The 14,624-nt window shown below is 40.5% G+C and overlaps 2 protein-coding genes across 2 annotated transcripts; both read right to left on the reverse strand.

Moving 5' to 3' along the window:
- Positions 1-366: 366 nt before the first annotated feature.
- Positions 367-5,835, reverse strand: LOC109461898 (fibrillin-1-like). Its single transcript, XM_019758372.1, has 8 exons — positions 5,674-5,835; positions 4,915-5,035; positions 4,703-4,744; positions 3,074-3,190; positions 2,794-2,913; positions 1,902-2,024; positions 1,455-1,574; positions 367-875 (listed from the first exon to the last, which is right to left on the reverse strand). Exons 1-8 carry the CDS (start codon positions 5,755-5,757, stop codon positions 367-369), a joined length of 1,236 nt encoding a protein of 411 aa, XP_019613931.1. The 5' UTR covers positions 5,758-5,835.
- A 400-nt stretch (positions 5,836-6,235) lies between these two features.
- On the reverse strand, positions 6,236-14,278 carry LOC109461858 (protein crumbs-like). Its single transcript, XM_019758328.1, has 9 exons — positions 14,267-14,278; positions 13,668-13,818; positions 13,293-13,337; positions 12,491-12,604; positions 12,139-12,258; positions 11,531-11,650; positions 8,583-8,696; positions 7,504-7,623; positions 6,236-7,080 (listed from the first exon to the last, which is right to left on the reverse strand). Exons 1-9 carry the CDS (start codon positions 14,276-14,278, stop codon positions 6,236-6,238), a joined length of 1,641 nt encoding a protein of 546 aa, XP_019613887.1.
- Between the last annotated feature and the right edge of the window lie 346 nt (positions 14,279-14,624).

A 14,624-nucleotide genomic window follows, 5' to 3' on the forward strand; every position in this document is an offset into this window, starting at 1 on the left:
CGCGCGCGCATGAATTTTCGGCCGTTTAAAAAAAAAGTTTTCAACCATACTGTAAATCGTACAAAACAGTTGCAAAATGAGCAAAAATATACCGTAAGTTACAAAAAAAACATACCAATGTCGTAGAATGCCAAAATCAAACGAAAAAAGACGAAATTGTAAAGAAATGAATTCGAAGAGTAGATTATTCGCCAAACCATATTCTGTGTCATTTGTTCAACCCTCATGACCACGTAGATTTCATAATGAAAACAACTTTTTTTTTTGCAAAACTTTTTTTTATTCGCACGCGCGCATTACTTTTGGGGTTCCCAGAGGATGTCATCCATATAATCAAATCAACATGGCCTAATGACTCAGTCTATACTATTCCTCAAAGGAAACGCAGTATTCTTCGATGACATTCTCGGATGAGGTGGAATCAAATACTCCATAGTGAATGTCATCGAAGAAAAAACCCTGGAAGCTAGCATCAAAATTTGCATGTCTTGGTTGGAACTTTAGCCTATTTACATACTCGTAGTTCCAACCATTGTCATAGCGAGCTGTCTGGAAGTAAGCCCCTCCCGTAAATGTGTGCATCCCGTCTACTCTATATTGCCATTGGTCCATATAATCTATAGGCATGGCGGTAAGGTTCATTTCTACATGATGCCATGTTTGCAAATCTAAACCTGTGACTATGCTGTGGTAGTTCGCATCCCATTTACAGTTTTTAGACTGAGCACAGTAAGTATAGTTCGGTGCGCTTTCTGCAGTTCGAACCGTTATACCTCCAGGAAGGGAATACACCTCTAGATTATTGGAAGCCCGGTCAGTTCCTGTCGGATTTCCTGCCGCTACCAATATCTTAGACCCATCCCCGGATGAATTTGCTGCTTTGAACCAAAACGATGCGAAGAAGGAATCCCCTGCTGCAGCGTACCCCCCGTCTGTACGACCAGCTGTAGCATTTAGCGGTGTAGTATATGGGGTACCCTGGCCCGACGAACCATAGCCCCGTTTAAAGTGCCAGGAGTAATAACCTAGATGTGTGGACACGTTACTGATGGCTTGGCCAGCATGCGAACCCGGACATAATGGTGTTGGGAACGGGAAGGAGTCCGGCTGATTGCATTCGTTTGTCAGTGACGCCTGAGCACCGCCAGACCAGCCGCCGTCAGTTACGTCTTTGCCTAACGCCCAACCGTCCTCTTGACTTCCACATAGGTAGACTATGAGCAAAAAAAAACACATGGGCGTCATTATCTCTAGTACTACCTTGTCGTTAACACTTACATATGTTGCACAAATCAGCAAGACGATAGATTTGCCCTATGCTAGGATGACTTTGAATGAGTGAGCTCCAACTAAGAAGATAACTGTTTAGCATCTGTACTCATCACACAAAAGTCATGTCGTCATGTGCTGCCCGGTCCAACGAACGTGATAGTTAAGTTATTGCTTATAATTACCTTTACACGATACCTTCCCGTCTCCCCTGTACTGGGCTTTACATGCACAGCTGTAGTTCCCGGGAAGATTTGTACAGTCAGCAAAGTCGTGACAGGGAGAGGTCAGGCACTCGTTTATGTCTGTAGAAATGAAACGATACTCAAATATTGTTTGTGTTTGAAACCGTCTTGGTGTACTTTGCAAATGTTTCAGCTCATTCTTTCCCGTGCTATCATCATCATCACCATCACCATTCTGATGATGGAAGTTTGCTGCCCAATTTCCCTGTAGGCCCAGGAGGACCAGAAGGATGATGATTCATACTTGTATTTCGTTACTGAATCCGTCAATTTCTAAGATTTTCCTAAACGTAAGAAGCTCAGTACTACCGTCTCCTTGCTATCAACAGAAGTGAGACGCTTTACTGGATTCTGCTTGATCAAAAACTAGCTATAGGTTTACCTCACCTTCACACTCTGTGCCATTGGAGAGTCTGTAGCCTTCAATACAGCTGCAGTTGTAGCTGCCTATGGTGTTAGTGCAGATTGAATTCGGTCCACAGATGTCCTCATCTTCACATTCATCTACGTCTGGGGATGAAGGAATTTAAGTATGATTGCTTTTCTTAGAAGATGCAAATGAAAAGTGACAACTTGAAGGTAACTTAGGCCATCTGTAGTGATAATAGCAGAGAATGATATTCACCTTCGCAGGTTGTTCCATTGGCGAAGAACCCTAGCTGACAACTGCAGGTATAGCTCCCTATGTTGTTACTGCAGCTTATCGAATAAGGTCCGCAGATGTCCTCTTCTAAACATTCATCGATATCTGAAGAATAGCACATAACAATTAATGAGCTTTGACATCTGAACTGTTTTTTCTACAGTTAAGTAAGTTGAACGATTCGCTGCAAGAAATTTTGAAGAGAGATTTCAACCGATTAAGGAAGTCAACAGTACCGTGAAAGAACACTTTCTAACCATTTGTTATCCTTAGGATTGTGTCTCTGCATACCTTAAATGTGCGCTTCAAGCAGCGTCTAGGGGGAGCTTTTTGTCTCTCGTGGAAAACGATACTTACCTCTACAAGTTTTGCCGTTGAAAAAGAACCCTGGTTGACAACTGCAGTTGTATCTGCCTATGGTGTTAATGCAGCTGATGGAATAAGGTCCACAGATGTCCTCTTCTGAACATTCATTGATGTCTGTGGATGAAGGATATGTAACTTATTAGAATGCTTCCTCTTTCGCAATAATGTACTATCAAGATTTGCATTTACTCATCTATACGGTAGGTTTTGATAATATAAAATGTTGTAAGTCGTAGATTGAATGAAAAAGTTTCTTTATATGTGACTTACCTGTACACGCCTCTATTCCATCACCCTCGTACCCTTCATGGCATTCGCAGATGTAACTTCCTGCAGTATTGTTGCATGTCGCTAGGGGGTGGCATCCAATGGTCTTGCATTCGTTCACATCTGTATGTACAAAAGGACGTCACAAAAATCCATAGGTCTGTTTGTAGCAGGTTATGTATCTAATATTGTCTCAATAGACCAATCTTAACATTTACTGCACGATATTTTACGTTAATAGTTTATCTGAGCGACGTATAAGAAAGAAGACATTTATGCACACCTGTTTCACAGAACTCTCCCTCCCATCCACCTCTACACACACAGTAGAAGCCATCGACCGCTTCTAGACACACTCCGTGGTCACAGGGCTCGTCTGCACACCAGTTTGCACCGGATTCTAACAATGAAACAAACAGTCATTATCATAAAGGGTTAATGCCCTGCCCCGAGGTGTATACGGTGAGATAACACCTGGTCAGGTGCAATAAACTACACTACATTGTTTGATAAATATAGACTATAAGTCTTGGCACTACTGACTGTTAGTGTCCTGTCCCCTGTATAATGGTACGGTCCACTTTTGAGGTTACGGCCTGGTAACCGATGGGGAATGGAGCCTTCTGATTGGTCGACGTCTTCTGGCAATATGATAATATACAATATACCATACCTCGCGCCATTCAAGAGTGAGATAAACTTAAGCCTAATATAAGGTATACAGAATTCCCCTAAGGTAGACTCAAAGAACACTGTTTACGTAGCTAGCGCCACTGGCGTTCCTAGTGTAGCACATACCTAAGCAGTGTTCGATGGACCCACTTCATATCTTTGTTTGACCAAAGTCAACAAACCGATGAGACCTCACACGCAAATATTTGGTGATACATTGGACATTGGTAGGTACTCTGACATCAAAGAATGTGATAAATATAAAAATAACATGAAAAGGCCAAAAAGTTAGTTTAAGAACCAAAAATTTGCAGATCGTGCGCACATAATTTCATTATTACTGAAATAATTATACACATTATAACGTGTCACTTTTACGGTGTCAACAGTGCTTATCCTAGCTTGTACGGGGATGTACTAGAATTAACATAAATGGCATTACTTCTTCCCAGTAAGTCGTTCAATGATCCTCAAGTTTAGACAAAAAGTTGTGACCAGTATACGTATGTGTGTAGTAGACGGTCTGCTATGTAAAAACCTTTGTAATAGCAGATCACGGTACTCTCCACAATATTGTGTAACTGTATACGCTTTTTATCGGTGCCGGTATGTCTTTACGTGGTCTTCAACGTACATAATCTACAGGACAGATAATATGGCGACACGACCAATATTAAGTGCTCATGAGAACAAGCACTTATAGAGTACAGGCTGGTTTTACTGTGAGATAATCAATGAGTTCAAGTATTTGAAGTATGCCGTTCGCTGTTTGAACTACTCAGACGCACAAAAGACTAATCGCTAAATAAATAGTACGATGTCCTGTTTTTGCACAGCCAAGGACAAGGTCGACATTGTCCTGTCTGGACAGAATGCTCGTGATCATGAACAATTAGAATGTCACACGTCTCCAAAACTGAGACAAGAAGTTTTCATTTTTTTTCTAACAAACTTGGGCAAGTTTGCCGTTGTTGAACTTTTTATGGTTTTCGAGAAATTGTTTCTTGAAAGAACATAGCTTTGTATAGCATATTAAATGATAGGGCAACGTATAAATAGAAGTGTTATTTAATACATTTTACGAATACATACAATATTATGTCAGTAGTATTCTTTTATTTTGCTTTTTATTGTTGTTTATTTCCGTTATCCATGGCAATTATTAATTATAACATGCACCTAATCATCTAAATCAACTAAGATATTGAAAAACACAATTGATAAGGGAAAAAACACCAACCTGATAGTTTTGTTGCCACCGATGTGTCCAGCGCTTTCCATACTGTGACAGGGGCAAAAACGATAACTTTTAATATTAGAATGAACCGCGTATCTATTTTCCAAAATTATATGATTTGAAATCATAACGCAGTGAAGTTGACAAGCATATACATATATTTGTCATGTCATTGTTTCTTGCGGAAAAATATTTGATGATAAAAAACAACTTACGAAGTACAATGGTGACTGCAAGGACGAGAATCTGCAAGACGATTAGGCTGGCAAACATCGCCTTGATGTTGAAGGCTTTTCGCTTCTTCACTATTTTGCGCTGCTTTTCCCGGTCAACATCCTGTGTACATTACGGTCATTTTATTGTTCAGTAGTATTCCGTATACCACAGTGTATACTAGTATATCATTATGGCATTATTACTTATTGGTTATCATAAATAAGATTATTCGATGTAATAATACTCAAATAAGTCAAAATCTATGATACTGACCAAGAAAGCAATGCTCAAAACAGAGGTATTACTGTTAGTTTGCACCTTACCTAACTGTAAGTGTTTTGGCCCACACTATAATTGCAAAGAAAACACGTCAGTACAATTCCTATCGCTGCATTATTTGATGAACAAACCGTTCAAAATACCAGCGGAACCACATGCGAACAGAACATGAACGAAGTAAATAGCAAGTTTCACTATCCAGTACTATCTTTACTACTTTAAAGGTATATCATGTTATAATATGAAAGAATTTTGTCAGGTCTAAATATGACATTTCTGATATGACAGGTCTAAATATGACATTTCTGATATGACTACTTTTTCTCATAGCCAGTATTTCTGATAATCTGGCCCTAGCAAAGATTCCCCGGGCAGGCTTAGTAGTACAGGCGGCACGTGGCTCTTTGTCGGCCGAGCGGCGTGGTGCCAGCGCCCGATGAACAGTAAGGTGACCGGACTATATGTTCAGTACATTTTACCTCGTATTCCTCGTCCAAATGAGGGTCCGGCAAGTACATAGGGTTGCTCCATGTAAAGCGACGGAGACCGAAGCGCCCAGCCATGTTCCCTGGTGTGTCGGACCAAGGAAGTTATTTAAGAAAAGCCCAAACTGGAGCAGAGCTCCTACCCGGCTTGAACAACTCTATACTCTACTCTACTCTTAAGATATACTCGGTCGGACGCTCGCAGGTGTGGTCAATGGACTTAGTCCCAGGTCTATATTTGATATTAGGTGGCCCAAGATAACATATAAAGTCCGTGCCTGGCCCGATGACACGTACGTGTACTTATGTCAGTGTGTCAGGCATAACGGAAATATCTAAGGGTGAATCGATCACTTATTATCACTTCAAAGCGAAAGAGACCTACATATATGTGGTAGCCAATAAGGATATCTGGACTATGCAAGATTACGTTAAGAACAACGCACACACACACACACACACACACACACACACACACACATGTACATGTATAAGTTTATTACAAGCGAGTTTATTTTCAGATGCTATTGAGTGTTTATCTCAATGGCAGTTTATATCATTCCTCAAAGGAAACGCAGTATTCTTCGATGACCTCGGGGAAGTTGAAATCAAATACTCCATAGTGAATGTCATCGAAGAAAAAACCCTGAAAGCTAGCGTCAAAATTTGCATGTCTTGGTTGGAACTTAAGCCTATTGACGTAAACGTAGTCCCAGTTATTATCATATCTCGCAGTCTGGAAGTAAGCCCCCCCAGTATATGTGTAAGTCCCGTCTACTCTATATTGCCATTGGTCCATGTAGTCTACAGGCATGGCGGTAAGATTCATTTCTACATGATGCCATGTTTGCAAATCTAAACCTGTGACTATGTTGTGATATTCCGCACTCCATGAACAGTTCCTATATTGGGCGCAGAAATCATAGTCTGGTGCACTTTCTGCAGTTCGGACAGTTATACCTTCAGGAAGGGAATACACCTCTAGATAATTGGAAGCCCGCTCAGTTCCGGCCGGATTTCCTGCCACTACTGCTATTCTAGACCCATCTCCAGATGAATTTGCTGCCTTGAACCAAAATGATGCAAAGAAAGAATCTCCAGATGCAGAGTACGCCCCATCTGTACGACCAGCTGTAGCTGTTAGAGGTGCAGTATATGGGGTACCCTGACCTGTGGAATCATATCCCCGTTTAAAATGCCAGGAGTAATAACCTAGATGGGATGATACGTTACTTATGGCTTGCCCAGGGTATGGGAACGAACATAGAGGTGTTGGGAATGGGAAGGAGTCTGGTTGGTTGCATTCGTTTGTCACTGACGCCTGAGCACCACCGGACCAGCCGCCTTCTGTCACATCTTGACCTACAGCCCATCCGTTTTCTTGACTGCCACAGAGTTGAACTAGAAATAAAAAGAAATACGTGTAGATGATCAAAGAAAGTCGCCATGAGAGAATGAGAGGCTGTTGCTTTTTATGAATAACTTCAGGGTGGCCAGTAATCGAAAACGACATCTAAAATCATTTCTATACAAATTCACCCTACATACAAATAGATTATGCATACGATGTACTTATAGGTGTTTGCATTATTCCTACAAACCTTTTTAACATTAGGTCTGTGACAAACGTAGATTTAATATCAAATCTAGAAACATCTAGAAACGAAAGCGTACATAAAGTACATAAATTAGTATAATACAATTATATCTATTCAATCATATCATACCAAGATACATTTGTTTCATAGCTTTAGGGCCTGATTCTAACTGCATCTGTCTAAACAGACAATAGTTGATTAAAACAATTCACGTTTTGGTATGTACCTTTACACACCGACACCCCATCTCCAGTGTACCCAGGTTTGCAGGCACAGCTGTAGTTTCCGGGTAGGTTGATGCAGTCAGCAAATTCATGACAGGGGAAGGTCTGGCACTCATCTATGTCTGTGAGATGGAATATCGGTACGGTATAACCAAAAGGTATTCTAACTAAGAGGCCATCTTTCGCAAATAGTTTATAAGCTTTCTTTGCATTTTTTAGAGTTTCAATATTCAACCCTTTTTGCTCCATTCCCAAGTCTCAGCTTTCTCCAATCATCATTGAATATGTCGATCATTTAAAGCATATTTTGTCATTGCAGCATTATCTGTGTACAGGGGGTTCTCAGAAATATCGAATTGAATGTTTCATATCAATTAAGGACTTACACCCAATGGGAACAGCATTCCTTGTAACAATAGACAACTACATACCTGTGCAGGTTGAACCATTGAGTACGAATCCTGGGGTACAGTAGCATTTGTAGCTGCCGATGGTATTGACACAGGTTGAATGAGGTCCGCAGACTAGAGAAGTTGCTGACAGACACTCGTCATTGTCTGTGGAAATTGGATAAGTTTGCACGAGATTTTGCCTATAAACAGGTGGTTACAAACATTTTAGACTTTGACCTCAGGTTACATAGTATCCATGGCCGGAGTGCAGGCTTTGGTTCTGGATGGTACCAAGAAGTACCTTCTAATTAGATAATATAAGTTGCAAACAATACCCTGGTGGCTTCACACTAACATACTACTAGTAGTAGATGACATGTTTTCGGGGTCAGGTAAACGACTCGTTTATCCATTGTTAAAAATCGAATAGACGTGGTTGACGCCTTTTGAGCTACAATGCCCTTCATAACATTACAATTGATTTCCTATATTTTTCATTCAATTGACTTTAATATTGCTCTTGTCTGAATACGAATATCATTGGATACAAGTCGGTAAGATACGTGTTCTAGGGAAGTCAGAGGGTTAGTATCTTTATGTATCGATGGAACTGGTCAAGTTGATAACTTTAACGTCACAATTTTTAATAGTACAAATCCATGTTTCTGTAGGTAAACAAAATATGTTACCTAGTTCACAATGTTCGCCTTCCCAGCCGGCCGTACAGTTGCATTGGTAGCTGTTAGGTATTTCGGAACACACGCCGTCATGTTGGCAGGTCACGCCCTGGCAAAACGTTTGCCCTGAATTCGACGAAAAATGAGTCTTAAAATTACATTAGAAGTACTATTGATTTGCGTTGGGGTGATCTTAAAAATGACGGCAGTATGTGTATCAATCTTAATAGAGAATGTTACTTACCATTGTTTTGGCTGACAATAGCCGAGATGGAAAACACCTTCCATGCTGTAACAGAAACGGTTTAAAGATAGTCAAAAATGAGCTAGAACATTCTATTTGACAATGTTATCAATATCTATATATTCGAACACAGTTCATACATATATGATATGGTCTTTTGACTTTAACCTGCACTGTCTAACGAAGTGGATAAGTGTAGTTTGTCGCAGAACGACAAGAAATCGTACACTTTACTTCAAGACTGCAGCACGGCAGCTAGATTATATTTATGATGATGTTTGATGTGGTAGTTTAAACATTTGCCATCATAGCAAAGACAGGATGTTCGTAGTTTTGGTAGTTCCCAAAAAAGCTATTAAGTTACAAAGGCTTAAATTGACTTAATGATTGACTCACTAACGACAGCCAGCCATGTGAGCACGGCGATCTGTAGCACAATCAGGGACCACATGACGAGCCACATGGAACACCTGCACTTCTGGCCTTTTCCGTTTGGTGGCCTCGCTGCTACCGGGGTAGAGCGCCCTCCTCGTTCTTCCTCCTGTTTTACAACAGCATCGTTACTATCAAACCTTTAATGTTCACAGTTTTTTTTTTATCATTCGTTAGAAATGCCTACGTAGTTATAAGTCATTCCCCATTCTATGTCTACATATGGCGGTTCATCAATATACTTGGAAAACATTGCAGCATTGGCAAGAGCGTATATATACGTAGGTGTGTATCAAAGTGCAATGTCTAACTTCACTCAACACGTACGGAAAGTTCGGAAGTTTAAATTTGATGAATCACATCTCTGATGTTACTTTATCAATTCTATAGATTTATGTATCGCTGAAAACCTTCTTTATTGCATTCAACAGTCATACTCTATTTTTTCAAAATCCTACGACCTAAGGTCGAAATTACTAATAGGGGATGCGAATGCGTACACAGTGTTTGACTCTACGTATCCTCTGCATTATCATACATGTTATTTTGACTCCAATACGTGCCATTTACCTCAAAGTTTCCGCCGTTGGTTCCATTCAGCTCTTCGGACACGGAGTGAACCTTCGCCATTTTGTGTGCTCCAACACAAGGGGCGCACAAAACAAACATGTGAGAATTCTTGTGCTCTTTGGAACACCGTATCAGCTCACATGAGCAAAGGTCATAAAGCGTTCAAGGAGCAAATTTCAACAAATTATCATAGAGTGGCGTAGTTTATGACCCCAATGCCGTATAAAGTGTGTTGCATCAACCTGAATACTTGTAGATTGATAAATAGTTTACGACACAAAAGAATATGCCCATTTCAGTTCTGTAAAAATTCCAACATTTATTCAGATCAAATTGTCTACACAATAAAAAATACATTCTGAATACACAATGCAGCTATTTAGTGCTAACATCATAAGGGTCCAAAGTCCCTGATATATAACCATAGAATATGATCATATATATGTATATATAATTACATAATATGATAAATGTTTGTCATTTATTCCTCGAAAGAGATGCAGTATTCTTCGATAAAATTCTCACTGGAGCTGGAATCAAACACCCCATAGTGAATGTCGTCGAAGAAAAAACCCTGAAAACTAGCGTCATAATTGTCATGTCTTGGATGGAACTTGAGCCTATTGACATACTCGTAGTTCCAGCCGTTATCATATCTCGCTGTCTGGAAGTAAGCCCCTCCTGTAAATGTGTGTGTATTATCTACTCTATACTGCCATTGGTCCATGTAGTCTTCAGGCATGGTGGTCAGGGTCATTTCTACATGATGCCATGCGTTTAAATCTAAACCTGATACAATGGTGGTGGGGAAATCTGTATCATAGCCACAGTTCCTAGATTGGGCACAGAACGTATAATTTGGCGCGCTCTCTGCTGTTCTTACTGTTATACCTTCAGGAAGGGAATACAACTCTAGATAGTTTGAAGCCCGATCGTTTCCAGCTGGATTCCCTGCCACTACTGCTACTCTAGAGCCATCTCCACTTGCATTTGCTGCTTTGAACCAAAAAGATGCAAAAAATGAATCGGCGGTTGCCTGATAGCCCCCGTCTGTACGACCGGCTGTTGCATTTAGCGAAGCTGTGTATGGTGTACCTGACCCTGCACTGTCATAACCTCTCTTAAAATGCCAGGAATAGTAACCTAATCGTGATGATGCATTCGATATGGCCTGGCCGCCATTTTGTCCACAGGAGGATGTAGGGAAGGGATAGTCGTCAGGTTGAGCGCAGTCATTGGTCAAGCCAGACCAGCTGCCGTCAGAGATGCTGCTGCCTAAGGACCAACCGTCTTCTTGTTTCTCACAAAGAAGCACTGATAGGTTGAAAGGAAACGAAAACTAGTAAGATAGATACCTTGCTAGCTAGCTGCTAGTCATGTAGCCAACTACATGGCTAGCAGCTAACTAACTATATAAAAAATCAATACACACGCATATAGATGCTGACTAGCTGCTAGTCATGTAGCTAACTAGCTACATGGCTAGCAGCTAGCTAGCTGAACTAAGGTTCAACTTTGATTATCAATAAGTTAAATTTTTTTGTTAGCTTGCTGCAAAAAGATCAGTTTTGTACAGCAATACGTTAAATTAAACGTACCTATATCCAACACCTACTTGAGTACTACACGGAAACAAGAGTTATCTGCATAATACCCGCTCTTGCATGAAACGTCTTTGCCTTTTGGTGCTTGAAGCCTTTTGATACTAGCTCACCTTGACAAGAACCCAGACCGTCTCCAGTGTACCCTGGCCTGCAGGTACAGGTGTAGTTACCTGACAAGTTGACACAGTCTGCGAATTCGTGACAGGGTGAACTCAGGCACTCATCTAGGTCTATCAGGAGAATAAGGGCAATCAGAATTACATTATCGATCTCCAAGTAACAATTGACTACAATACTTTTTGAACTAGAAAGAAGGATTGCATAAGGTATGTAAACTAAGAAAGAAGCAAACAGTTGCCATATAACACAGCAGTACCTAACTCAACTAATTGCAGTTTATCACGAACACAACATAATACCGCGCCAGTACTTACCTACACAACCTGTACCATTTGAGAAGAACCCTTGCTGACAACTGCAGTTGTAGCTGCCGATGGTGTTACTGCAGCTTATGGAATTAGGTCCACAGATGTCTTCTTCTAGACATTCATCTTTGTCTGAACGAAAAAATTATGACTTAAGATAGAGCGTTTGAGATAGAGACCAAGCCCTGATAGCAATTAGATTGGTTAAAACAAAGAGATTTAAAACTTGGCAAGCAAATGACTACATATTTATCCTAATTAACCAATCATTAGACCAATAAATACTAAATTACCTGTGCATGACTCAAGCCCATCGCCTTGGTAACCTTCATCACACTGGCAGCTGTAGCTCCCTGCAGTATTTTCACAGATCGCTAGATGGTGGCATTCTGCTGTCTTGCATTCGTTTACATCTGTTCAAGAGAAACTCTTATGTTAGTATCTGTATAGCCGGTATAACCGCCCTTCGGCGTAACACACCAGCTTCTGTATCTGTAACGTTATAGCCGGTATAACTGCCTTTCGGTGTTACACACCAGCTTCGGCGTAACACACCAGCATCGTACTAAAGAGTATTTCAGTGAGAGGTTCATCTGTTTAGCTCATGGTAACCTGGTAGCTGAGAGAGATTTACTTTAGACTAACCTGTCTCACAACTGTCACCCTCCCAACCTCCTTTGCAGACACAGTAGCGTCCGTCAGTCGCTTCAACGCACACTCCGTTGTTTTGGCAGGGCTGATCCTTACACCATGTTTGTCCTATAGATACCGACAAACAGAGATAAAGACCATATAGCAATACATTAACAGGATAGAACCTGACAAACCATGGTCTGTTTTGCTTTTTGCATTGAGTTGCCTGGCCAATAGGCCCTACACACAATATAAAATGGAAAAGACTGACTTTTTAATACAATTAAAGAAGTTTCTAGCTGTTATGAAGCAGTTTAAACTGTAATTTCCAAAACAGGAGATTAAACTTGCCCAAATTTTCGACTGTGTAACTCCAGGCATTGTCAAGGAACGAGCAATCCACCACTTCCGTGAATAAACTTTCAGTATAAGTTTCTAGCTGTTGGAGTTTGTGCCATAGCTGGGTCTTCGCATTATTGACTTATTGTGACAACATTGAGTCAATCAACTGCGGTGTCCTAAGTGATCGTTAATCGACTTTAGAACGGTAATTATCACGGGAACTGTTTGCCGAATACCAGACTAGCGTCAGTCCAAAATAAACCAGGTCAATGATGGGTGTGGTTACACTGAGTCCTTAGTCCAACCACTAAGGTATATTTAGAGAGGGAATTTAGGAACAGGAATGGACAGAATAGTAACTGGCACATTTTATAACTTTGTCACATCAATAAGACAAGTCCATTTGGTTTTAAGATAGAAGTAAGATACATTGCCTGAGATCCGTTAAGCTACGTATACAAATCGTCCGTACCTTCAGTTTGGCCCGTCACCGCCGCCGCATCCTGTACTCTCCATACTGTTGTATATGATGGCATAATAACATATTAACAACAAGCGTTTAAGTCTAGAAAAACAGGTATTCTGTGTTCCCAAAACTGAAAAAAAATCTTTGTACCTCAAGGAAAGGTTAACCACTACCGATTTTTCTATTACTCTTTGTGAAAAATTCATACTTGTTGAATGATGCACAACTTTTTTATCCATGATATTATGGCTGTATCATTTGAGTAGTATACTAGTACTTGATTGTAAAAGCAATTAGCCTTCGGGTATGATTTTGCAAATAAAGTTTCATTATAGTGTAAGATTACTGAGGTACAACAGTATTAAGATTAGCGTATCTTACAGATGACAGCCACGCAGACGAGGACGACCAGTTGCAGCAGAATAAGGCATATGAACATGAGGGTCCTGGAACTAATCTGCCGTTTTCCTCTGTTCTGCTGACGACGCTGTGCTCTGCGTTTTGCAGAATTCACGGTCCAACTTCTCTCTACCTGCTGGGAAGAATCGCAAAACGTAAGCCCATCTGACTTCGGAAGCAAAGACATATGAGGCAGTCGAAACCATTGCACTTTAAAGGTAATTACTTGGTTCAATGTACTGGTATCCACTGAATACGTCCTTAATCAATAAACAGCCTATGCCTGAATTATGCCTTTCAGAACATGACAACTCGATTGCATTGGAAAAAAACGTACACGAAACTGACAGATGTAGGTATATAATTGTCTCTCTTTTATAAACATGAAAATATATGTATGCAAAAACGTATATTTTAGTCATATAATACTCATATTTTCTGACCAGTAGCTCCACACCCCTCTCACCTTTAGAAAAACAGCCTGCCATTAAGTTCCACTGTAGTCTGCGAGTGGACATCATACCTAAAACGTATTGAAACTCTCATTCACCCACAAAGTATTATGCACATGGCGTACATACCTCATCGTCCATTCTGTAAGATGCTGACGGTCTGCCTTGCATGGGATTGACCCACTCTTTTTCCTCAAATTGAACGTGCCTCGACATCTGCTAACTTGTGAAAACCTTGTCAAAGGCTACAGTGGGCGTCTCTATATTTTTAACTGTGTATCAGGTGCTCCTGCTATTACTGATCAGGGCATGTCATGTCAAGTACTCATAAGCACTTACCAGGTAAACAAAGTGAGCCAATTCCTTTTACATAAGTGGTTAGTATGGAGAAGTATATTGCCTCATCTTGAATAATACAACCTAACATGTTTGCACATTGGAACAGGAATACGTACTTTCACCAAGGACACTGGTTATGATGGCAAAT

Source organism: Branchiostoma belcheri, unplaced genomic scaffold (genome assembly GCF_001625305.1).
Source record: "Branchiostoma belcheri isolate BF01 breed outbred unplaced genomic scaffold, Haploidv18h27 scaffold97, whole genome shotgun sequence".
Classification (NCBI taxonomy): domain Eukaryota; kingdom Metazoa; phylum Chordata; class Leptocardii; order Amphioxiformes; family Branchiostomatidae; genus Branchiostoma; species Branchiostoma belcheri.